Genomic DNA, 27,281 nt, shown 5'->3' with positions numbered 1-27,281 from the left:
ATGTCTCCAGTTTCCCTTTAAGATTAGATAATATTATAACCAGATTTTTACTTTATTGATAGCATAATCAGTTTTTAAGTATCAGTCAACAACTCAACATATAAGTTCAATGTTATTTATTAAATCTTATAGATTTTATCATGTGAATTCTGGACAAAACAATAATGGGAGTATGTACGTCAACATTTTGCTTCAGTGTGAATAAAGTGTCAGTGCCACAGACTGATGTGCGTGTAGTAAGATGGAAAAATGTGATACTTAATTTTGTTATAATGTTATACTGATAAAATGCATTAATCTATAGAATGGTATAATAAATCTACCCTCAATAATTATAATTAGTAACATATTATTTATAAAGAGATTATTATAATAATTGGTTTTTATCTATTTTTTAATCATTTCTTAGATAAACCTTATCCTTATTTCTTTATGGAGTTTTATTAGTTTTCACATTTGACAAAATATGTTTTATTGTTTTAGGATGGCAAGCCATCAGAATATCTTTATCCACCAGAGATATTGCAACGGCTGGACTTTAACAAAAGTCCTGCTATATTCAAGCCTAAGATCAGAGCACAGCCCGGTGAGGACTGGATGGTAGTACGGCCATTACAACGGTCCGACTATGATAAAGGCTTTCTGCAACTGCTCGGCCAGTTGACAAGTGTTGGCAATGTCTCACGAAAGCAGTTTGATGGTGAGTTTTTTTTATTTCAGATTATTCAGTATCTAGTCTTTAAATATTGTTTTTTGTATTAGGGTTTTGTGTATTATATTGGAAATGCTAATTAAATAAATCACTCATATTAATTTAATCAATATATATATATATATATATATATATATATATATATATATATATATATATATATATATATATATACATATATATACATATATATATATATATATATATATATATATATATATATATGTAGAATTTTGTGTACACCAAATAGTTCTAAGGATTTTATTATTGTGTTGAATGTCCATGTACACACATTTTTATAATGCATCATTGAATATAATGTGTCCTCTACATTTCTCAGGCAATAGGGTACCGGACTCATTTTTGTTCTTTACTATTATCAAATATTTATGTAATATAAATTACAACACAGAAAGAATTATTAAAATCCGGTAAAAAATCAACAAGTTATGTCTTTGAATTTCGGTGGAAAGGGTAATTTACGAGAAACAGAAAAGAGACGAAATACCCACACGTGACGTCATCGGGAATTCCGACGCAGGCAAAAGAAAGAGATGAAGCGATATCCCCACATCGCGCCCGCTTCTGCACATTACAATATTTTAAATATGAATTGCTCGCTCATTTTTAACCAATTTTATGCAGTTTTCGCAGCAGTTCTTTTTTTCGTATTATTAACCATTACATATAGAATAATGTACAATATCAAGCACAGGCCGGTCCCCTATTGTTTTGTTTTATAACTGTTAAATATGTAATTATTTAATGCAAACTCGTTGACAGTCAATAACGCACTGACGTCTTTATTGTGACAGGTCTAAACCTGCCAGTCATATATATAACATTTCTCCCCATAACATAAGTATTATTAAGGTACAACTAAATAACAGAACATAAACTAAAATAACAAATTACAAGTCCATACAAAAGAAAGCTTTATAATCAACTCTTTGTTTTGGCGTAATAATCTCTCCGATTGACCTGGCCTTTGCTCCGAGGAAAGTTGATTCTCAGTTTCGTGAGCAACCTGACATTCTGAACCTGACGTCCCATCTTGAACGCACTGGTTTTCCGAATGTGATGTCACAGCCTCAAAAAACTCATCATCAGAGCTCAGGTTTGGCTGAAGCGGTAATTCGGCTGGAGCCTCGGCTAGTGCCACTTCATTTTCTCCAGCTGGAGCCTCGGGTAGTGCCACTTCGTTATCTCCATCTCCCTCTCTGGTGCAACTTTGCGACACAATCGCTTGGTCCTCCCTTGGAGACGTATCTGTCTCGTAAAGTTCAGGCGTAAAATCCAGGACGTCACTGGTATTAGAGATAGGAGGAAGAGACTTTCCTACGAGTTGATTTTTATGCTTTTTCACTTGCACTAAGGTCGTACAGTCCGTGACTAAATATGTTAATTTGCCTATTCGTTTGGTAACAATGCCACGATTCCAAGTAAATTGTTTATTTCCTTGATATTTCTTGTACATAACAACATCACCCGCTTTAAAACTTTGTCTGTTGGAACCTCCATAGGCCCTACTCTGTGAACACTGTTGTCGTTTCACAAATTTGGTAAGAGATTCAGAAGGGGATGGCGGTGAAATAGGATTAATAAAATCTAGGCGCGAACGAAGTTTCCGCCCAAATACTAACTGCGCAGGGGAAGACCCAGTTGTAGAATGAACCGAATTTCTGTAATCGAAAAGGTATTTTAATAACTTTTCGTTACGTTCTTTAAATTGCTACTAGATAACAAACAGGATTTAATACCTTTTTGATAATTTTACATAGCTCTCCGCCTGGCCATTGCTAGCTGGATGATAGGCGGGCGACGTTACATGCGATATTCCATTCGCTAAACAAAATTTCGTAAATTCTTCAGAAACAAAACATGTAGCATTATCACTAACCAACGTGTGAATCAACCCGAATCGTGACATGAAATCGTATAATTTTGCTATGACTGTGGCCGAAGAAGTATAATTCACTCTGTACACTTCCACCCATTTGGAATGTGCATCCACAATGACAAAAAATAACTCACCATTAATAGGACCTAAGAAATCTACATGAACTCTATAAAATGGTTGTAACGGGTGTGGCCACACGGCAAGCGGTGCCCGCGTCGGTGACGGTCTTAGCTGTGTACAAATTTCACAGCCAGCAATCATAGATTCTATCGCTTTGTCGATACCCGGAAACCAAAGTCTACTACGAGCTTCAGCTTTAGACTTTACAATGCCTAAGTGTGATTTATGAAGCTCTGACAATAAACTTGCTTGTAACACGTTAGGAATTACAACCTTAAAACCTCGCATGATCACACCATTTTCAAATGAAAGTTGGTCTCTACAAAGAAAAAATTTACGTATATTTTCGTCTGTAACTTTTTCGGCCAGCCATTCAAAATATATTTTATCACTTTAGATAATATCACATCTTTTTGAGTTTCTTCGCGTAACCTCTGAAGCGTTACAGGTAAGCTAGAGTCTACAACAAAATTAACATAAGTTGCCTTATCCTCAACGTATCTTGAAACTCCGTGCGCTACGTGATCATCCATCTCACATGACTCACAATCATCTAAACTTGCGCGAGAAAAATAATCTGCGCTATTATTAGCACTTTTGACATACTCTATTATAAAATTATAACCACTTAAGAAAAGTGCATACCTCTGTAATCTATTTGCAGAAATCTCGGGTATTCCGCGATGAGGCCCGAATATAGTAATTAAGGGCTTGTGATCAGTTCGAAGAACAAAAGGAGTAGATCTGCCGTAAAGATACTGATGGAAACGACGAACCCCAAATATGATGGCTGTCGCTTCTTTCTGTATTTGCGAGTATCTGCGCTCCGCAACATTCAGCGTGCGCGACGCAAATGATACTGGCCGCTCCAACCCTGTAGCATCTTCTTGTGACAGAATGGCACCTAATCCGGTCGGAGAAGCATCTACAGTCAAAATTACTTTTGCGTTTGTATCAAAATGAGCTAAAACTTGTTCCGATACTAACATGTTTTTATTTTCTTAAAAGCGGCATTATGCTCTGGAGTCCAACACCATTTACAATTTTTTGTAGCAATGCGTATAGAGGACTGAGAATTGATGAAGCATTAGGCACAAAATTACGATAGTAATTTACAAGACCTAAAACGATTGTAGTTTAGCAACGTCTTTTGGAACTGGAGCGTTTAATATTGCTGAAACCTTTTGGGTGACTTTTTCAACCCATGCTTATCAACTACATAACCTAAATATTCTAGCTCCTCTTTAAAAACTCACATTTGGCATTTTGGAGCGTTAGGCCTGCGTCCTGTAGTCGACCAAGTACAGTGCGCAATCTACTTAGATGTTGCGCCCTATTCACTCCCGTCACCAAAATATCATCGAGCATGCACAATACACCGTCCAAACCTGATAAAACATTTTCCATGAGGCGTTGGAAAATAGCCGGGGCGCTGGACAACCCAAATACTAAGCGCGTATACTTAAACAACCCTTTATGAGTATTGATAACTGTATACTTTTGAGACTCTTCATCTAATACACATTGTGCGTAGGCTTGTGAAAGATCCAACTTAGAGAACTGTTGACCCCCTGTAACTTTGTAAAAAGTTCTTGCGCGGTGGGTAAAGGGTATTGATCGACCAATAGTTGTTTATTAATTGTGATTGAATAATCAGCACACAACCGGATGGAACCGTCGCGCTTTAACACGGGCACCACGGGCGAAGCATACCCGTAATGCTCTACGGGCTTCAATATGCCAACGCACACTAGACGCTCTATCTCTTTGTCCAGCTTATCACGTAAAGCAAAAGGAAGCTACGGGACGCGGCTTAAAAAATTGGCTTTACGTCATTTTTCAATTTAAGTTTTACTTTATATTTACTAAATTTCCCTAACTCATCACTGAATACTCGAGGAAATTCATTCTTTAGGCACACTATTAAATCTGAGGTTTTCTCACAAAAATTGACGGGAAGTAATTCTAATCGGAAGAAAGATATAAAGTCCCTCCCTAAAAGTGGCGGACCGCCATCACGAATTATAAACACATTCAAAGTACATGTTTTTCCAGTATATGTGAACGGCAATTTTGCAATACCTACGCATTCAATACGTCGACCAGTATAAGACATTAAATACTTAGTTGTTTTGGACAACACTACTTCCTTAAAATATTTAAAATACGTTCGTTCGGAAATCGCAGTAACAGCTGACCCGCTATCAACCTGAAACCTGATCCGTTTCCCTAGAACAGTGACAACCTCTGTCATTGGTTCACCATTATAGGTGCGAATATTATACAACTCACCGTCATCCCCGCTAGTGATCTCATGTGCCAAGAAATTATTTTTTACACATGCGACGCAAATGCCCCTTAACGTTGCACTTTTACATTTATAGCTAGCGAATCTACATTGAGTTGAAGAATGATTTTAAAACCGCAAACCGAACACAACAGTTTAACACTAGAATTATTTTTGGCGTCGATCTTGAGTATTTGATCGTTGTTAGACGGTGCCTTTCCGGGACCGTTGATGCTAAGGCGCCTGCACGCGCACACCGCATCCTCTCTGCTAACTCCACCGCTTTTCCTAGCGTTAAACTCTTTGGATCTTGAGCAAATAGTTTTTCACGCTCCGTTCCAGGTAGCATTGCCATTACAAAATGGTCCCGTAATGCTTCCTCCACGTTTAAAAATCCACAGTTTGCCGATAGTCCACGCAATCTCGCCGCCCATTGGTGATAGGTTTCTCCCTCGACTTGGATTGCTGAATAAAATTTATACCTCTCGTGAAAAACCACACACTTTGGGCATAAAATGCCCGTCCAGAAGACCCAATATGTCATCGAACGGGATGGAAATGAGTTCTTTCGGTAAGGCCAAATTCGCAGCAAGCTTGTACGTGGATTCCTTGAGTGCGCTTAATAAAATAGCACGCCGTTTGGATCCTGAAGCATCGGTAGCTTCAGAGACGTCATTTGCGACGAACCATTGTAGCAACCGTCCCTTGTATTCTGGCCAAGTTTGCAAATTGTGGTCGAAGGTCGTAAGAATACCAAATGTTTGAGCCATATTTTCGTAAATACACTTTTTACGAGAATATTGAGTAAAATCCTCGTCGCCAATGTTAAATATGTAATTATTTAATGCAAACTCGTTGACAGTCAATAACGCACTGACGTCTTTATTGTGACAGGTCTAAACCTGCCAGTCATATATATAACAATAACTATTAGAGCCTCAGAATATTACAGCAAAGAATATATGAACCATTTAGGACTTCCATTCGCAAGAATAAATTGTTGTTTATATTATTATATCTATTATTACTATAAGATTGTGTGTTTATTCCATATTTTTATTTTAGTATAATATATTTAAATATTATGATAATATTATTAATTATATAAAATTTTTCAAAGCTTGAATGAAACTTGTTCTGAGCAATATTTAATATAAACTTTGACATTACTTCAAAGTTTTAAGGCTTTTTATTAGTATAATAATATACAAATTCTGATTCTAGTATACAGATTACGCATTAATTTGTATTGATCCATTTCCTATTTATTTATTTCCTCAATAATGTAAACTATTTATGACTTGTATTGGGAGTGATGTAAAACAAATAGCAGGCAAAAATAACGCCAAAGAGTTGACAAATCTGAAATAACTATTGTATCAACTATCATGTAATGCAACATAGGTGACATTAAACATAATTCATTTGCACATTTACAAAGTTACATTACATAAGTTATTGCTTAACTTCATTTCTTCAAAGCGTAATTTGAACCTTAACGTCGGGTGTAACCCAACAATAACAGCTTGGCTATTTTTCTGTTAAAAAGAATTGGATTTCGCCTTGACAGTTTTGAATAAAGTTGAAATTGTATTCATATTAAGTATATCTCGAACTCTGAGCTACCCCTGTATAAACAAAATTACTCTCATTTTCAACTAAGCTAAGATAATAAATTATACTATATAGGGTATGTTGTAGTTAATTATAAAATGTAATTTATTACATATTTATAAATAGGTTGCTCAGAGAAGTTTTACTGGTTAAGTAATGAGTTCCTATTTGAAGTCATTTTACTTTTGTTCAATAACGGGCGTAGTTAACGCTGTATCATCCATTATTAATAATACGGACTACCCAAGCTTTAGTTGGCTCCTCTTAGCTCGTATGCTAATGCGCTGAACTTAAGCGGGCGTTCAACCTGAGGACGTTACGTAGGAACTTGTTGCAATCGACGATCTTTGTTTTGCTCCTGCACAATACCTGGACGCGGGACATGCGACGGAACATAACAAGCTGAGTGGGCTATATTTAAGAAAAGAGCTAGAATGCCTCCAATAAATTTTGATATAGGGTTCCTCTATGGGAACCTACGAAAAAGTTACATAATATTTACTCTCTATATAGTAATTTCTTGATGCATGCATTTATCACATATCATGCATTGTTAGTGTTATTATTTCAAGACGCATTGTTCTGTTTTATTTCATAGTGTCAACTAGTCATACAAAACAAACTGTTGCGATTCGATGTGGCGTAGAGGTCACTCACGTTTGTTGTACTTTTATTATGAGACGTTTATTATTCAGGTAATATAGTTGCGTTAATGACTGACAAACATACTCACATGATAATAATTAAGTATAATAATTATACTTAATTAAGAGTTAAGTACTTTCATAACTACGGACATTTACAGACATTTAGTACTGGAAGTTAAATTAAAACAAAGCATAATGTAACTTAAAGAGCAAGCTTGGGCTGATATGTAATAGAAGAAAATATATTATGCTTATATTTGAATAAATATAATAATAATAAAATAAATAATGTAATATCAAAGATGTCTTGCGATCCTTACCGGCGAGAATAAATAGGCTATAACCTAGCTGTAAACTACCAGCCTTTCGCTAGCCCGTCTCCTAAATGTTGGGGGGCTCAGAAGCCCCTGCGCACCGAAGGACGCTGTCGGCGTCAACGGCAGCGTGAGGCCTACCTTCCTTGCTGCCGTCCATCCCGGGGGTCACACGTATGTGCAAAAGCGCACGATGTACACTAAGGGCGGACAGCCCCCTGCTGCCCGCTGACGACCCCCTTCGTGGCCCCTATTAGTCGCCTCTTACGACAGGCAGGGGATACCGTGGTAGAATTCTCCAAACTCCCCCAATCCACAGGGCGGAGCCTTTCGCTAGCTACCTAAGTGATAACTGCGCGACGAAGAAAGGCAGAAATAAACTTTGGGCTTACTTTTTTGCCATCATTTGACAATTACATCTCTTATATATTTTTTTTCAAGTCTCGTTTACAATATCACTATAGTTATATATAAGCTATTGCACGTACGTCGCTTATTAAAGCAATGACGTAGATTTTTTTTGAAGGACCACCGGACCATATTATTGCGATTCTTCATGTATAATTTGAAATATTATGTTTTCTAGGTAGGTATACTAAAAAAAAATAAAAAAATAAAAATGCTTTATTCATCACGTAGGCGAACATAGTTGCACTTATGATAAGTCAAGGTACATGAGAATATTTAATTATTACTTAAATAGATTAGCTTATATAAACAAAGAAAATTTATATTGAAAATAAAATAAATGAAAAATATACTTAGTAAACAAAGAAGTCAGGTCGGGCTGGCAGGGAAGAAGACTTATTTGTTGCGATATTATTATTATCATACCCTCAAGTAAAATCGATAGTAAAAAAAGGGGATAGTTTCAATTGTGATTAGAAAACAATTCATAACAATTAAACGTAACATAATTAAAGATATTTTAAATCTATTCATATTATAATCTAATTAATAGGTACTTGTAATTGCCATACATTGGGGAAATGTTTGCATGATTGTACGTTTGTTAGAAGTAAACGCAAGAACAGCTGAACGGATTTGAATGAAATTTTGCACATGGATAGAATATGTTCTGGATAAACGTATTTTTCATCTCTGTTAGTTGCTCCCATAGGAAACATTGGATTTTTAACATCTGTTTTACAGCTAGATGACGCTGTTGTCGTTCAGGAGTAGGAGGAGGCTATGAATAACTAGTGTTTTAGGAACTTAGTTGGAAAGGCACTTCACGTAGCCCGCTAGCGACACCTAGTTAGGAATAAAACTGACAAAGCAATCATAATGTACCCAAGTAAGCAAGTTCGAGCTGATAGGTGAGAGGAAATAGGCAACTGTCGCTAAAGCAATAAATATCGAGACTAAATATAATAATGCCACTTACACAAAGGAAATGTTTATGAAATGCTTGTGCATTGGCTACTTTGACATTAGTAATGGTGCCACGGGCTACGGCGGGAAATACGAGTGAATTTTCAATGACGTTCAATTAAATGGTCACTGACTAATGGCTAGAGTGATAAACGATGACGGAAATATTAATTTGAAATCACCGAATAAGGGGATCATATTACAATTTTAGTTATAAATATATTTTAATTATTATAATCAATTAAGTTAAGTATCTAAGCAATTTTATGTCTGTACTTAAACGTAGACATATTTAATTTGAAATATTATAAAACCATATTTATATTCGTATAAACTTGAACTATAAATGTTTGAAATGCCTAAGACCACTTGACAGTCAACACTAGAAAAAAACTAGTTGACATCGTGGAATGCTTAATTTATTGGTATTTCGCGTCGACCTTGCTCGAACCGGTGGAGTACGATAATGACCTTTCTGCTAACATAGATCTTGTTCCTGATCATTGTTAAGTTTGTGTACTAAATGATACTAGTATAATTAGTATTACGCTCTATACTATGTCCACAATAAATAAATGATGATCTGGTTTTAGAAGAAAATATTCAAAATAACTTGAGGTGTTATCGATGTCTGATGGTGTGATGGTATAATTGTGCTAATAGGACAATGTGAAGTGTTCCTCTGAACACTTTTAATAGAAGGGCGACACATACAGACCCGAGGCCTCCGTAATAATAGGACTTCGATTTAATAATATGTTTCATATTCTTCTCTTCTTATTCGTGTTGCCAGAGTGGTTATGGTTGGAGATGTTTGCTAGGCTGCTAATGCTTCTAGATTTTTGGCGATTAGTACTACTTAGCGGATCGTGTACAGTTTCATTGAGGACTGTGTTGCCATTTTGATAATATCTTTTCAACGAATGGGAGATCTGCTTCCAGTTCCTTTCGTTTGTTTGTCTTTGGATCGCCAGTTTTCCAATAAAGTCTTTGTTTCTGGAGATGTGACCGAAGAACTTTAAAATTCGTTGATAAACAAAGTCGATATATTATGTACATATATTTAATACGAAGGAAAAAAAGTACCTACTTAAAAGTTACACTGTGTTATGTGTAACGAATAATTAATTAAAAAGATATTATTTGTTTTAGAACGTTTCACAAAAATGAAGCAGTCGGAGGGCTACTACGTGACTGTGATAGAAGACACTCGCATATCGAAACTCATCGGTGCCGCCACTCTTACTGTAGAGCAGAAATTCATACATAACTGCTCTTTGGTAGGTGCACCTTACTTATAATACGTTACTCTGCTAATAGATATCCTTTTAAACGAAATTTTAGTATGGATGTTATCATGCCTTAATTATATATTAATATTCGATTCTAAACTTTATTTTTATTATTTGGCAACTAAACTGTAACAGCAAGTCTTTACACCTTTATCTAGATAGACAGTAATATAGCATTTGCATATTTTTTCAGCGTGGTCGGCTAGAAGATGTTGTTGTCAACGATACTTACAGAGGAAAACAATTGGGTAAATTGTAAGTAATATTCGATTTTATAATTTATGCTTTTAAATAATGCATAATACTCATGCTTTGCATTTCATGTAAATTTTTATTCAACTCTTTTTCAATGTATCGATTTCGAGTATCGATATTAATTAGCCATAGACACATCAAAAATATAGGTCCCAGTCTAGCATGTATCGATGCTATCGAATATAATATTGCATAATAAAGCTGCATCCTGGATTTAACTATCACTATATCAATATTTTTTTATTATTCCCTTGCACATACATACATCTTCTAGTGTGATAAGGGAGGAATAACTAAGACAATTCGAGCCCAATTTTTTATAATACTAGGTACCGTTTGGACCACCAATTATGTAATTTCTTGCGAAATATTATACCTACATTTGCTCTAGATGCAACTAATCTATAAGTACGTTGATACATACACATTGAGTATGTATCAACGTACTTATAGATTAGTTCAAGGTCCATTTTCATACATTTTGTTTCGGCTTTAATCTGGTAACTAAACAGTATTGGCAAGTAAAGAATTTAAATTCACGTCTAGTTAGTGATTAGTTCTCGCAGTTGAAGAAAAACGTAAAATAATTAATAATCATGGATATTTCGGCCTTTAAAATTTAATATGACGAAATTTTAAAGGCAGAAATATCCATGATTACTTAGCTATAAATATGTTTGGTTGGAAGGTTTAACTTGGTTGGTTGGTTGGTTTGGCTTTGTTCATCTTTTCTTGAGAAAATGTACGACATTGCTATACGTATATTTTTATTTGCAGGATCGTAGTGACAGTTTCGCTGCTAGCGCAAGAATTAGGATGCTACAAAATGTCACTCGATTGCAAAGACAAGCTGATAAAATTCTATGAAACCTTGGGATATAAGATGGAGCCTGGTAACTCCAATGCGATGAATATGAGGTTAGTATAGAATAAACTTATTATTTATTTTTTGGAAGGTTTTAGTCGCGTGTCAGTTTAACAAAGAGTCAACTTAGAACAAATATCTTGGAATTAACTAATTCTATTAGTCTAGTAGTATGTTTACATGCGTGCGATTTTATATTAATTGTGTAGTGCACCATTACTTTTTAACTTTTAATGTTGACAATAATGATAAGTAATCAAGCTATATGTTTTACTGTCGCTATAATGATCCTATCATTTATATCGCATAAAGACTTTATGTACTTGATTGTAAATAAATTTATACTTTATTGTATTTTTGGTTTCAGATTCGACGATCCCTCTTGACAATTAGCCGCTGGGACGTCCGACCTGCGCTCCAAACTGTAAGTAAGCACGAACAGCCAAGCAATCCACGCAGCATACGCGCTTCCGACCACTGCGATCACGTTCATTATTATGCACAAAATTTACTTTTTTTGTTATTATAATTAGAGTCTTTTTTAGAATGTATTTTTTGAATTCGTAAAAAGAATCTCTAACCGTTGGAGTTTATGTGTGATTTTTTGTTTTATTAAATGTTTTAAAACTTAAATACTTATTTCCTATGTATAACTAGATCTAGGTTTGTTATTTGTGTGTGTGTCTGTGTTGTGTTCTGCTTGGTTGTTTATGTGATTACGGTTGCAGGGTCAATTGTTCTATCCATCAAATGTGGAACTTATGTAGACCCGTAATTTCAGTGATTGATGGGGTGTACAATTGATTTTGGGTGTCCTAGCACATAATTTTATTTAGATTTTAACGCAGTATGATACCAGCTAGTGCAAATGTTACCTGTTGCAATAAGCATAGTGATATCGTTTTGTAATAGTCGTTTTGATTTCATGTTATGTAATTTTGGTATGAAAAATCTAATGTTTAGTGAAATATTTTATTACAACAGGTAACATTACGCATGTATTTCAGTTTTGCAATTAGTAATACTTTGTGAAATTGATGTTAAGTTTCATAATTCATTAAATGTTTTGTCACTAATTCACTAGTGCTTTGTGTTGGCGCTATTTCTTAAGTGGTTAGTGTATATTATCACATCACAAAATATATGATGCTGTAAATTTTGATGTAAGTTTGTAGACTTAAATAGGATATAACATTTCGTGATACTATTATGAAATTTTTGTACTTAAAGTTGTTTATAGTACTTTATTCAAAATTAACGGCAATATTTTTAAAAGTTATAAAATTATACCTGTTGCTTGTTGAATATTTAGCTTTTAATTTAATTAAAAGGGATAATATTTTGTAACTAACATTATAAATTTAGCTCATTAAACCCATACACGCTTGCAAGAATTTGTTTTATTTAAAAAACGCCCATAGAGTTGTAAAGCTAAGTGGATTTTGTAAAAGTATTCACTGTTTATGTAGTCATTTTGTCATTTCTCATTAGATGTTAAAAATTGATACTTTATACTTACTTTAGGTTTGTGTTTTTTTTCTATCTCTGAGAAAATAACAGAATAATATGGTATAAGTCCTGCTTTTGAATATCCCATTGTTCAAAAGCCCATTTCATAAAGTTATTGATTATTCAAAATAAAAACTACAAATATTTTTCAACTTTTATTTACAGAAGTGTAAATATTAGCAGATAGAATAAGAATCTCGTCACACCAATTCTTTACAATATCGATCAATTCATACATTTTATAGCAAACATTGACACACAGCTGGGTTGCCATTCGTAATATAATTTTTAATCTTAATACAGCTGGACATATAATTAAACCTTTTTTAAATAAATCAGGCATGAATTCAGGTCTATTTTAGGGATTTTATTATTACTAGAATTTGTAAGCACTAAATAATAATAATAATTTTATTTCGTTCTATAAGATTCCAGAGTAATTCTGAATCCATGCCTAAGAATCTGAAATAGGTAATAAACCTTTATCTTACATATATAATTATTCATAACCTGAAAATAACATAATTGTTTTCAGACTACACTGGTGTTTCTGAAAGTCTATTGCTTTATTTTTATTAAATATATTTATCCATATTCACTGTTGGAATATTTAAAAATATGTTTGTTGTAAGGCGCTGGTGGTTGTGGTGGTATTAATTATGAACAAGTAACCAGGCAACTTGCCTCAAACTAGCGTTTTAAAATTTCACACGGACTTTACCTGCGTTTTACACATATCCAATATTTATTCATATATTTTTAAATGACGATTCAGTTAAAAGCTGTTAAAAGCTTCAGTTAAATTGAAATTTATGAAACACCCGATAAGCTTTACTTATATAACCTGCATCACAAAGAATAGTAGCTAGAAAGTTCGATCGACAATGCGAAACATAAGACAGCTCGCCATTTTTATTATATAGCTATTGTTGCCCTCAAGCATAGTAATTCAGTTTTGAAGGTTGTCACCTTTCAATAACTACTTATTGGACTCTGGAACGTAAGCTATATGGATGAGTTATTTTTTTACTTTTTTTATCTGTATAAAAGAGTTAAAACACCTTCATTTGCCTGTGCAAAGTGACCTCAAAGCACTAGATGTTTGTTGTTATTGACAATACTCTTGAAAGTGCCTCAAAAACCGACTACAACCTGGCATTTTAAATGACACCCATATGATTTACATACAGGAATATTTACTGAACCATTGAAGTAATTAAAAACACATAGACCGGCTCAGTCTGGTACTCACAATATACACATAATATATAGTGTTATATATAATAATATAATTATAAAATCGTCTTCACAAACATCTGACATTTAGTGCTATACTTGATATTGCATGAAATGTTACAAATACTATTGAGAAATACTTTGTACGAAGGTTACTTAAAATTGAATTTCCTTGAAGGTTACTTGAATTGTGAATCAAAACTATGATTACAAAATTAATAATAACCTTTCAAAGAACAATTCAATGCCAACGGTTTCAATTTCAAAATGGTAAAAATATGCAAACGATACTCATTCAACGCCTCATTATAAAATACATATTATACTTTATAAGCAACTTTAAAACTCCAATGAAATTCGTTAATTGCTAAAACCATTTCATATCAATTTCAAGTACAGGCTACATATCCACCATACAATACATTAAATTAACACCCTCATATTCCGACAGCACATTCGATATCCGACATTAGGGAAAAGCGTTCCATACTTCCAAATCTAGACTTAATTACACACTAAGGGAATCCGTAAAATTCAAATACAATCTGCCACCCATTTATCATAAGGTTTTAATTACGATGTGTTGAAAAATCTGTAAAGCAAATAAGCGATGAAAGTCAAGGGATGTATCGATTACTTGGTAGCACAAAGCCTTCAAAATAAATGGAGCAAATCGCCATGAACGGCGTAGTCGAAAACATTTGATTCAGTCTGTAAAAAGCTTTAGAATAATATCAAAATCGCCTCCCGTTAATAATTCAAGCCATAGCCAATCTGTCTTACGAAAAATGTTTGAAAATATCCTTATGCCTTAATGGCGTCTAATCTCACTTGAGCGCTCCCATTTGGTGCATGTCAAATTACAATATTTGTTCCCTAATTACACAATCGCCAAATAGGACATTGATTATGATTTATAGTCTTTGATGGTGTTTAAAAAAAAAAACAATGTAATTTACTCATATAGTTTTTTTTAAATCTTCGCATTCAATAATAATCTTCGAAAATTAGATAAGAATACCAAGAAAATTAACTTGAAAAGGTTTGTTGTGACAAAATACTACTATATATATATATAGTAATATACATTAAATGCATTAAACATAATAGTTATATAATAGCAATATATAAAGAAACGTGAAAGGACGATTCTAAGTCTATTATAAATTCGGATCACACGCGTGTCTATCTCTTATGTAAAACTCCGCACTCCTGCGCATATCAATGTCCTTTTGGATACATTTGCAAAACTGAACATGATGTAATAAACACGATGCAGTAATCAGAAATAATGTAACCTTGATTCTATTTCTATTATATATACATATAAGATATGTCGTGAATAAAATCTATATTATGTATCGTAAACATAACGAGTGCCAAGTATGAAAGAAAACTGAATTAACTATTTAAGACCTTTTTCTAGATTATTCCATGATTTTTGTATCGGAAAAACACAATTAGCTGATACTTATAGTTTAGGAAATAATTATAATATGCAACGATTAGTATGAGCCGCTACATAAAATGTACATTATATTTCCTAAACTATACATGTTTGTACAGTTGTGCATTTCACTACATGCTTCAAAAATAGCGTACAGTATCAGTCGATTCCATTTATTTTGTCATAAGATTTATATTTGTTAGGCAATATAATATGGATTTAAATGCGATTCTTAGCTGTCGCAGTTTAAAAACAGCAGCTTCAGAAATTATGACATGCATTTGTCGACAATATTTTATGGCAAAAAGCTAACAGCGTCTGCGAGGTAATATAGCAAAACGAACTCCAACATCCTGCAGAGATTTAAGTTTAATATTGTACATAGCTTTAATATAGTATTCAAATGTTTTGTGAAGTATGGTCAATAGTGTAATCTGCAAAGGTATATTTGATGATAAAAGTAAAGAAATCATCAGATATTTAGAATTTATGGAATACCGGAATGCGATAGCTGTTAGCTGATTGCTACACAAAAAAATTAGTGTTCAGCATTTACCACATGGTTGCGACACTGTCGGTTCACTAGAATGGCGGCGGCGGCGCGGCCACCTTGGTGCCGAGCTTCATCGGGCCCTGTCCTCTCGCCGAGCGACGCGCCTCCATCTCCCTCTGTCGCTGCAACTTCCTCTCTTCCCTCTTTCGTCGCATTTCGTCCATTTTCGAAGCGTTGTTTTCTGGAGAAAATAATTAATTATGAAGCATACTTTACGCAGAAAATTTATAAATAGGATTTTTGGCATTTCAATAATTCATTTTAAAATTATTGTCAAACAAGAATTCATGTTTACTCTGTGTTGGCTGTTCATAGTCAATCAACAGGATTTCCACACTAATTAATGGAAACAAAAGTACCTTTTCCTGATCTACATATTAATCATGCTATAACATCACAAGTATTGAAAATGACCTAGGTGTAAGTACACTGTATGTGTTAGTGTATGGTGGTACGGTGTCAGCAGCAGTGCCACGTACCGTCGACATTCTCCTCGATGGGTTCGAACTCGCCGTCCTCCCAGCCGCCGAGCGAGTCGTTGCTGTTCTGGTGCGCGGTGGGGCGGTGCTCGAGCCGCGCGGAGCCGCGCACGTACGTCGCGTTCGCGTTGTTCACGCTCATGTCCGGCCACACCGAGTTGTTCCAGGTTTCTGACGGACTCGCCAGTTCGGCTTCCGCGGTCTGGTGGACGAATAGGAAACATGATGTATTGTGTCGGGAACAGACTAAATGATAGACCGCGAGTGAACGTAAACGAATTGTTTCTGCCGATCGGAACCGCATGCTCAATCATTTTGAGTGAATCGTGAAAACACTTCACTGAGCACGGTGTTATACCGATACAGAATTTTATGGTATCAAACATTCTAAAGATTTAAGAGCCATAGAACATGATAATGAAGAAACAAATTATGTAGGAATTATGCATATAAATTGAGAATGAGATACAAAAGTTTATATGCGTATACAGGGTTTTTTAAATAGCAGTGTTAGATAATTAGACATGTCTGTGTGCCTGTGGTATTTCTTTAAGAAAAAGATACATAAGGATCATGTTGAAGCCGATTCAAACATGGATGTATTTATACATTTCAATGAATTCTTAAAAAAGTTAATATATTCAATATATGAGCATTACAACTAAAATTCAATATGTATTACTCATCTACGATATGATATCATACCGATAAAAAAAGTACGTAATGTTAAGCAATCTGCCACACCATAGCGGATTTCTGTGAAAATTGTGTTGTTAGAAAAGATTATTAAAACCAGACATGCCATTCAAGCGATTTGATAGTTGCCTAAGTCAATACAACTTTTATTTATTTAAAGATTAAAGATGTAACTAAATCTTTTGTATAACTTTAATATCTGATGCAACAATTCAACATAAATGGAACTCAAATGCAGTCTTAATAGTCATAGAAGCTTTCTCAACTATTAATTACAGTGGGATTGTGTGGGTTTATTTATTATTAATCGGCAAAAATATGAAAACTAAAACCTCTTAAAATAAATGTTCTAGCATTCAAAAAATAGCTCACTGCTCAATAAAATTAAAGATTATAATAAACATAATAAGGTGTGTATATGTTGATTAGTCGCAAAAAAACCGTGACCACACCACCACGTGGTAGTGTTGTGGGGTAGCTACATTACATCGTACTTAAGTGCAGGGCCCTTATTCTGTATGATAGTGGAAACGCGTAACGCGGCTGTGCCATGTTATCTTCGCGAAATGTGCTTACAATGGTATTCTGTATGCCAAATTCTATAGTCCTTAACGTGACGCGTTGCGTTACGTGCTTGTTACGCACTATCAAAGTAACGTGTAGCATAGAGAATAAGGGCCCAGAAGCCACCGTAGGTAAATGTGAAACGTGTCGTGTGCGTACGTACGGGTTGTTCCTGCAGCGTGCCCCACTCCTCGTTGTCCCAGTCGTCCTCGCACAGCGCGGCGAGCGCGGGCGCGGCGTGCGCGGAGCCGCTGCTCGGCGGCGACTTCACGCTCGCGCACGTGCCTGCGCACCCGACAATCAATTTTACACTCACCAAGAAATTAAATAACCTGCTTGGGAATGCCACTTTTGCTTTTTCGTTAATTTTGCCAGTATAAGAAGTTAGTTTCATACGTGGCGAGGTTTTTTATTTTGCTGGTCAGGTTATACATAAGCGATATAATAAGCATGCTCTTTATCCGGGACAATTTGTACTGTCGATAAATATTCCAAATATAATCCAGTTCTTAATATGATCTAGTTCTTAATATTTGCTAGTATAAAAATATAAAAAATGTGATAAATAAAAACTAAGGGAATGCAATTATTATAATATTTATAACAATTGCATTTATTTAATAAATTTATCCGATAAAACAATATTATAATATTTTGGCCATAATCTACAGAATAGGTAGTATATTATATTAATTCTTAAATTATATTTGTCATAGATATTCTACGAAATAATTGAGTCATTATAGTAGCTTAGGTAATACTAACTACTCCATTCTTTTTCTATTCTTTGGTGACTATCTAACGATATGTGTAAAGCAATTAAATTTGATTTTATGTTAGCTTATCGACACTTATCTCTCTAGTAATGCCCATTTCTGTATCTTTGACAATAATCGTTTAATAATGCCGTTTATCTTTACAGATTGCCATCGTAATGCTGTGAACATCACCAACTACTTATCCGTTAATTAAATATAAGATCTCTAAGTATTATTATTGAAATGTTTTATTTGTCATCATCTATTTCATTTCTGAACAGTAGCGTAGCTTGCCATAGGCCCTATATCAAATTTGTTGGGGGCTCTTCAAGGCATTGCGAACTTTTAAGCGCCCGCTTAGTTTAATGTAGGCATGGTACAAGAGGGGCCCCGAAGCTCAGGGCCCCTGTCTCACTGATACAGCGGTAGGTACGCCCCTGTTTCTGATTTTTAGACAATATGGTTATTGAATGAATATTTGCATGCATAAGTGCAGAAGCGGCTTCAGGATGCGGGTCACTGAGGCCTCGCACGGTGCCCCACAGGACCTTTTTTTACGTTCTTACCGACGAAATTGTTAAAACAGGGGAACGTTTTTTTAACTATGCCCGGGTCCTCGCGTCTGTTTTCTTTTGCTTTCGCATGGGGCCTCGCGTCGTTTAAGGCCGCCACTGCATGAATGGATGTACTTGATTCAATATATCGACACGAAAAACATGTTTCAAGTGAACATCAATTGTTTTTAGAATATTTTTCGTACAGATGATAATAATAAGGAAATATACGCATAGAATTAACAACCTTTTTGAAATCTATAAAAAAATATTTTGAAGGCAGTTGGCAATCGCATGAGCAATCGAGGTTTACTAGAATGCCCACAGCGTTAAAACATCTTAATTTTTTTATATGACAACAAAAATAAATAAAATCCGTCACCTCCGCTGGAGTCGATTTCCCCCCACGCGGCCATGTCCCAGTGCTCGGGGTCGTAGTCGGACGCGGACTCGCTGTGCTCCAGTGACGTCATCGATGTCACCGATGACGTCGTCGTTGACATACTGCTCGATGACGGTTGCTCTGCGGGAAAAGAGAATTGTTAGTATTCACTTCAAATTATTAAATGCGGAAATTAGGCCTACTTGGTCTATTAACAGCTGAATCTGTAAAGATTGTGCTTTAATGTATAATCTGTCGTAGATATATTTTCGTTACTTTAATTATATTTGAACGAGCATTATAATATGTACCAACGTTACTTTAGTAACATCAGTCAGAAAATAAAAATAATCGAATTAAACAATAAAATTCTCTTCATAATTCACACGCATAGAACTATAGTGACCCAACTCAAAATTTATATATTTTCTGTTTTTGTTAAAAAACGACCTTCCAAACCATGCTCAATAACCTAATGAGGAAAAAACGACAAAATTATGGGATAAAAACAGAGATTCTCACTTTCGACGACCGCCCAATTCACTGCTTTATATATTGTTATCAAAACTTTTTATTGGTTTCCCAGAAATCATCTTTTGTTAAGTCACCTTCGTTCTAAGGGTGCGATTAGCGATGTACAGTTTCCAAACCCGACTTACCCAACGATCCAGGTTTGGAGAGCGCGGACTTGGCGGAGTGCTGCACCCGGGCGGTGTCGGAGTGCGAGCGATAGAACTTGGCGGTGACCGCGGTGACGGCCCAGCCCGCCCACGTCGCCGCAGCGTTGCTTAGCGAAGGAGTCGCCGTGTGCACGTCTGCTTCTGTATAAACAACGCAGTGGCTATTGAAATAGAGTTTAATATTGCAACTAGAACATTCAATTAAGTTGTAATAAGATGATCAAATTAAAAACTCGGGAAGAATTGGTGTTGAGGTTTAACAATTGAAAGGGATTGGTTTTAAGTGTCATGTATCTATTTGACACATGTGGAATGGAATATTACTAGACAATAATGAAATATAAAAAAAAGTTATTTTGAGTAAATAAACAAATATTAAAGCCATTAAATCTAGTGAATACGTTATTGCAAAAAAATGATTACCCATTCCCTCCTTTAGGCTCGGATCCTCTGACACTTTCTCCAACTTTCCAAGGAAGCCCCTTATAGTTCTGAATGTGGCGTCACGCACCTACGTACGGAAAACGGTTTAAGGTGGTAGCTCAAGGTCCATTTTCATACATTTTGTTTCGGCTTTAATCTGGGTAACTAAACAAGTATTGGCAAGTAAAGAATTTAAATTCACGTCTAGTTAGTGATTAGTTCTCGCAGTTGAAGAAAAATGTAAAAATAATTAATAATCATGGATATTTCTGCCTTTAAAATTTCGTCATATTAAATTTTAAAGGCCGAAATATCCATGATTAATTATTTACATTTTATTTCAACTTTTAGACGTGAAAATACTTAAACGACTGAACCACCTTAAACGTAAATATTTCGTTTAACACACACACATACAGACATTCATACATTCTAACCCTGTCGGGGTATATAACGGCATAACTTGGTTTCTACACATAGCTTTATTCATCATAACGTGATACGGTGACCTGTATAGATGTGACCCAAATAGAAATTTCAACATCAAGCAATTGAAATGTCGATATGAATGAATTTCGAAAAACTTATAAGATTTTCTTGCCCGATCTGAGATTCATTCTGAGAATCCAGAACCAGAACATAGCCCATGTAAGCCGCCACTAAACTAACTCAGTAATTTTAGTAAGTTTTATTGTCCACTCAACACCATGACATATTTCACTCCAACATTTCGACTCACTAACCTCGCCACTGGCGCAGGGTACGTATCACTCTATTCCTGCCGGCTTCCCTTTCGTAATTTACGTAAAATCTTATTAGCATTAGAACGATACCAGACCGCATTTATGCATAATGCTACCGATAAGTTGTATCGGGCTCCTTTTCGGTAAATATCATCCTTCACCATGCCTCCTAACCTGTTTCTCCGGATCAGCAGTGAGAGGACACAGCGCCGGCAGCACTCTATTGGCCACTTCGGCTAACAGGAAGTACTGCTGCGTGGCCGCTAGCGCCAGCACGCCCGCCTGCCTCGCTGGAGGGAAGGCGTCGCGCGTGGCTCGCACGAACGCTGACACCAGAACCTTCTGTCTGATCTGCGGGTGCAGATGAGACGCGATCTTGCCCAGGCATACCGTGGTGTTCGTTCTGGAATAAAACGGGACGATATGCGTGGTTTTAATCTAATATATGGAAAATATGGAATTGTTAGAGGCATGGCGAGGTTTTGGTCTGATATATGGGATTGTTAGAAGCATGTTTTTTTTGTATAACAGGAGGGAAGCAACTTGATTGTAGCTACGCTTATGTACAAAAAACAATCCCCTACCAGGCAGTACTGTGCTCAAGTTTTTTGCCGGCTATTATATGGTGATACGGTAAAATAAACTATTGTTTATAAAGACAAGTCTCGGTAGTACGTTCCACCCCCAACTATACTATCGCAGTATCTCCATAGTTAAATTTCTGACTTTAAACTTTAAAAATAATCAAAACTATCCACAAATCATACTTCTGTATGAGAGTGCTAATTAATGTTAAAATAGCGCTTTCTTCAAAAACTAATAATCAAGAAAAAACTTTATTTTATAGTTTTCAAATCTATTTATAGTAAATCACAATATAATTACAAAAGTTCAGAACACCATTTATGGCATGTTTTAATATTGTACGGTGTTCAGTTGATGGCACTCGTATCCAATTAGATAAATTGGTTGACGTTAAATTAACACCAGTGTGATGTCGTTGACACGAAATTAGGGCAAGTTTATATCGTTCATCAGAAGATAATTGTTTGTCTTTTGAATTTAAATTACACTGTATGCGTATCAATTCATTCAAAACATAAGTACCTATATTACAAAGCTAACTTTCATCTACTAAGTTTTTAGGATTATGAATCATCATTTCTGTAACAGCCACATTGAAATCAGATGAGTTATGGCTCTTGTAAAGACTATTTGACATCTTACTTTATATAAAAGGCCTAACCGTATCAGTGTATTAAATAAGTGGACGCCCAAAAGTTGGCACTGCCCTGAAGCACCCCTAATTTTGATATAGGACCCTTCTATTGTAACCTACACCACTGCCTAATATATCAGTTATGCAACAATATTATTATGCCAGTTACAATATCTTTACAAACAACCCTCAACACTAAATATAGCTCACATTAAATGTGAAACATTAAAATGATTCACCTTATGCCTCCCTGGTCATCTTTGGATTGCAACCGAGCAAAGTGCTTCAACACTTCCACATTCAAGTTGTTGTAGTTCAGCTTAGAGGCGAGGTGCACTATCGATTTGACTGTCTGTTCTCTGATAATGGGGTTGGTGTCCAGGAACCCGTGTACTACTTGAGGAAATATTTGGTCGTTTACCTGAAAGAAAAAAAAATATTATATGGTTTATCAGTTTTAAAAAAAATGCGGAGCAAAAGTAAAAAATAAATAAATAAAACGAAATCAAAAAATTATTTTGATTGCCTTCGGTATTTTTTAAGTTACAGCATGAGCACAACTAGACGCAATGTATTGGGAAGTACAGTGTGCGCGAAATAATATCGACCAAAAGAAAAGTTCCTTATACAAACCCAGCGTCTCTCAACAGTAGTTCAACAATCTTTAGAAGTAGATTGTATGATCCAGTGAGAGCTATAACTGTGGTGGTTGGTTCAACATATTAAATATAGTAGCTAATTGGTTCTCTATACGGGCACAAATCCATCCAGTACTATTTGCATTGACATATTAAGGATTTTTTTAGGGGATCTGGTAGGAGTAAAAAAATATCGCCGCATTCAACGAAAGGCTTGTACCATGAAGACGTTTCACGGGTAGGCAACGTCCTACCTTGGCCCTTCACCCCAAGCTACGCCTCTTTGCTAAATAGCGATCAATTTCCGTGGAATATGCCAGTTAAAAAGTGTTACTATTTTTATAGGCATGACGGCTATTTGATGAACGAGTCATAAAACGGTTGACCTAATTAATATGGCATATATATCTCGTTTCATATCAACAGCCAATTGTTTAACTATCACACAAATAACTCCACAGATAATACAATGCTTGAGTATGCATATCAGATGGATACAATATCTTGGTTTGGGAGCAACCGACAGTGTAAGGAAGGTCTTAAATTCGATTACATGGACTGTTAAATGTTTGTGTATTTCTAACAGATTTTGCCAACGAATTGATAATCATATCAAGTAGTTGTCAGAGTAGCAGTCATAAACAGTATCTAAGTAAAATCTCTACATGCAAACATCATGTTACAAGTTCGATTCTGCATTACCTCCGTAAGATTATAGTGATGTTGTAATTTAAAAAAGGAACTTACAGTGTTATTCTGTAGGTGCACAATAAATTGGTCGAGTTGCTGCAACAGACGAGACCGCGTGGTCCTGTCGTTAGAAGCGAACAGTTTCACAACGCACGGAACTATTTGCTTTTGATACTCTTCTTCGCTTAATAATTTTCCTAACTGTACAGAAAAAGTATTGCATTAGATATACAAAAATAACATAATTGACAGAACAATTATTCGGCTTTATTTAAATCATACGCTTATCGTGGTGAGCTTGATTGATATGGCATTTATGGCCACATAACCTTTTGCAATAATAAAAAAATAATACATTTTTGTCTGTCAAACTCTTTTTCTCAGTTCATATTTTATATTTATAATGATTAATGTTAAAAAAAAAACTGCATCCAAATATACCTTAAACATAGGTGCTAAGACAGCAGATCCCGCATCACCGTAATGGAATGCAGTAAGTAGCTGTGGTAAGATCTTGTGAACACACACTGCTTCAGGGAAGTTGTCGAGGAACGAGCTGAGTGTGGAGAAAAACTTGCCCTTCTCTGCTTTATCCTTGATTTGTATTTCTTCCAGAAACAGCATAGTGTCTATTAGATCGTTCTTAAAATATCCGCCCATTTTGCGACATCTGTGGTCAACAAAAACTGCTTGAAGATAAACTTTCATTTTTCGATTTTTTAAAAACAGATTTATATTTTATTACTCTTGATAATGGGTTATAGTGGTCAATTAATTGACTTAATCACAAATAGTAAAATATATTAATAAATTATAAATTTTCAGTTTTAGGTGAAAATTATTACATGATGTAAAATCTTCCACTTGTGAAATGAGAACAATTTTTCAGGATATCTACAAAATGCAAACAAAAATCACACTTCACCTTGTTATAATATCAGCTGGGTTCGGTCTCGATGCAGGATTAGCACTAACTAGTTCACAGTACAAAGTGCACAACTGTTTCGGTATATGGTCCACTGTTTTGAGTGCTGGTTGATTTTTCAGCGGTCCATTGAATGCCTCCCAAATCAGACAGCCCAACCCCCACATATCTGATGAGCTATAAAGACAAACTACTTATAATCCTGGATAACAAGAATGAAACATTTTTAAACCTGTATACTATGGTAATCACATGACATTTCATGTTAGTGTTCTATATAAAATGTATTTCTCATTTTTATGAATTCAATGTAATTAATTTATGAATGAATTAACAATATTCATGAAAATAAAAAGGATAATGAAAATAATTTCTGTTTTATAATATATAACACTTAAATAAATATGATTATTATTATAACACAAAAGCTACACAAAATGTGGCATATCTGGTTTTCTTGTATTTAATGTACATATTTTCAAGACACACAGTTAATGTGCATGGGTAACGAAATATTAATAATACCATGGCATTAATATTTAGGAATATTTTAAAGTAAATTAAAAGGAATTAATAACAATTTGGGCAAATGAACTGCTAAAACTATATGAATAGGGGTACCGGACTCATTTTTGTTCTTTGCTATTATCAAATATTTACGATATATAAATTATAACACAAAAGGAATTATTAAAATCCGGCAAAAAAATCAACAAGTTATAAGTGTTTGAATGTCGGTGGAAGGGCTAATTAACAAGAAACAGAAAAGAGACAAAATATCCACATTTGACGTCATCGGGAATTACGATGCGTGCGAAAGAAAGAGATGAAGCAATATCCCCACAACGCGCGCCCACTTCTGCACGTTACAATATTTGAAATATGAATTACTAGCCCATTTTGTAACCAATTTTTATGCAGTTTTCGCAGGAGTGCTTCTTTTTCGTATTATTAACCATTATATATAGAATAATGAACAAAATCAAACATAGGGCTGTTCCCTATTCCTGTAATATTGATAAGCAAAGACAACATTAAATAAAATTCCATTAACTTACCATTTTGTCACTGTTTTTAGTTTACTGGGATCTTTTTTCTCTGGTGGATCATAGATTTCAAGTGCTGGTAATATTTTCAAAGGTATCGCGGTTGAGGTGTCTTGTGTCTGGTTAGTTAAGAATTCAAAGCCTCCTAATTTCCATTCCACGTCTAAAGTGACAAACACTGAATACAGACAGACATTGTTGTGTCTCATATTACCATCATTGGTTAGGAATGATAATGCTCTCTGGAAAAAGATTAGTTGTTTCATCATATACATTAGTTATGACTAGAAAAAACTTTCATCAAATGTTGATCACATATTTTTCTGTATCTGCAATATTATTATAATTTTAAAGGTCAATACTTGCTATTGAAAATAGTTTCCAAATGTAAACTACAACCCTACAAATTGTTATCAGATATCAGAGCCCTATTTGCAATAAATTCTTGGATAGCCAAATCTGATATCATCAATAGGATTATCTTGAAATTAAGAGTCACTAAAATATATTGTGTATAAGTTGAAAACTGAAGGAATGGAGTGTCATTTTTTAAAAGGGGTATTTGAATGAAAATGGGACATTGGGATACCACAAATAAAATTGTGTGTAAACATAAGAACAATAACATGTTCCTACATTGCTTTATAGTTCCTTTATGTTGGTAGGTAAAATGGGTTTTATTCTTGAGGGTATGTAAAAATATGTTTTATCTAAATTATATATTTTATTTAAATAATTTTGCAAAGTACTTACAGTTATTTGGAATATCCCCCATGCGAGGAATAACTCCTTCTGCTGTCCCTCGAGTTTAACATCTTCTATGTGAGTGGATAAAGGCTGTACATACTCTGTAGCTACATATAAAAATTTCTCAGTTTCACAGCTATCTAAATAATGTAAAAGGCTAGGGTGTCTCATAGTCTTAAGTTTTTTTAGGGAGGCCTTCGCTATGTCAAAAAGAGTCTCCGAACTCTTTTGGACGTCAAATAAAAATATTGACACTTCATCTTGAGTTCCCCGCTTTTTGCCTTTGTGCAGCGTCCAAACACTTCTGTCTTCTAGCCCAGCCACAGGATCCCCTACTTCATAGGGAAAATCCTTTGTGGGATCCCGTGAGAAAAACGACCACATAATGCACTCCACTCAATATATTATTTACAACTTGCACACATAGTCCGTTAAAAAACGCACTTCGCCTAAAGTATAAAATGTCATAATATAATAAATTTTGTTATGCTAACCAAATTATTTTATAAATAAGATATTTGCGTTGAATTTATATAAAATAATAAGAAATAGATTTTCTATACACAGGCTGGTGACAAGACACCGTTTGACAGATAATGACTCAACTCTTTG

At 34.9% G+C, this 27,281-nt stretch overlaps 2 protein-coding genes across 6 annotated transcripts in view; one reads left to right on the top strand and one right to left on the bottom strand.

Annotated features, from left to right (window-relative positions):
* LOC115451109 (probable glucosamine 6-phosphate N-acetyltransferase) overlaps window positions 1-18,860 on the top strand; it is a 20,245-nt gene extending 1,385 nt beyond the window's left edge. The window contains exons 1-7 of one of the 4 annotated variants that reach the window (XM_030179317.2): window positions 35-227; window positions 484-700; window positions 10,121-10,248; window positions 10,454-10,515; window positions 11,293-11,433; window positions 11,748-11,804; window positions 18,787-18,860. In XM_030179317.2, the coding sequence (XP_030035177.2) occupies window positions 165-227; window positions 484-700; window positions 10,121-10,248; window positions 10,454-10,515; window positions 11,293-11,433; window positions 11,748-11,766 (630 nt within the window). In that variant the 5' untranslated portion in view covers window positions 35-164 and the 3' untranslated portion in view covers window positions 11,767-11,804; window positions 18,787-18,860. Of the gene's footprint in view, window positions 1-34; window positions 228-290; window positions 309-483; window positions 701-10,120; window positions 10,249-10,453; window positions 10,516-11,292; window positions 11,434-11,747; window positions 12,956-18,786 lie in introns of those variants that run through there. The other 3 variants (XM_037445438.1, XM_037445439.1, XM_030179318.2) reach the window with 3 other exon arrangements.
* Window positions 13,032-27,281, bottom strand: LOC115451107 (N-terminal kinase-like protein). Of its 2 annotated transcripts, XM_030179314.2 has the most exons (14): window positions 26,676-27,281; window positions 25,935-26,164; window positions 24,877-25,053; window positions 24,393-24,621; window positions 24,009-24,152; window positions 22,863-23,044; window positions 21,579-21,807; window positions 20,662-20,749; window positions 20,218-20,379; window positions 19,559-19,699; window positions 18,028-18,149; window positions 16,605-16,806; window positions 16,129-16,306; window positions 13,032-14,717 (listed from the first exon to the last, which is right to left on the bottom strand). In XM_030179314.2, the coding sequence occupies exons 1-13, from the start codon at window positions 27,051-27,053 to the stop codon at window positions 16,155-16,157; spliced, it is 2,436 nt and encodes an 811-aa protein (XP_030035174.2). In that variant the 5' UTR covers window positions 27,054-27,281; the 3' UTR covers window positions 13,032-14,717; window positions 16,129-16,154. The 2 variants fall into 2 exon arrangements, with proteins under 2 accessions (XP_030035174.2, XP_030035173.2); XM_030179313.2 differs by having other exon boundaries at window positions 13,032-16,306.

Source organism: Manduca sexta, unplaced genomic scaffold (genome assembly GCF_014839805.1).
Source record: "Manduca sexta isolate Smith_Timp_Sample1 unplaced genomic scaffold, JHU_Msex_v1.0 HiC_scaffold_1637, whole genome shotgun sequence".
Taxonomy (NCBI): Eukaryota; Metazoa; Arthropoda; class Insecta; order Lepidoptera; family Sphingidae; genus Manduca; species Manduca sexta.
The sequence above is the reverse complement of the archived record's forward strand: the minus strand, read 5'-3'. Positions and strand labels throughout refer to the sequence as shown.

Excerpts from the sequence above, each read along its gene's own strand:
- LOC115451107 (XM_030179313.2), bottom strand. The coding sequence starts at position 27,053 with ATGTGGTCGTTTTTCTCACGGGATCCCACAAAGGATTTTCCCTATGAA. Across the intron at positions 23,045-24,008 it reads TGCACCTACAGAATAACACT|GTAAACGACCAAATATTTCC; the intron begins GTAAGTTCCTTT and ends TTTTTCTTTCAG. Across the intron at positions 18,150-19,558 it reads GGAAATCGACTCCAGCGGAG|GCACGTGCGCGAGCGTGAAG; the intron begins GTGACGGATTTT and ends TCGGGTGCGCAG.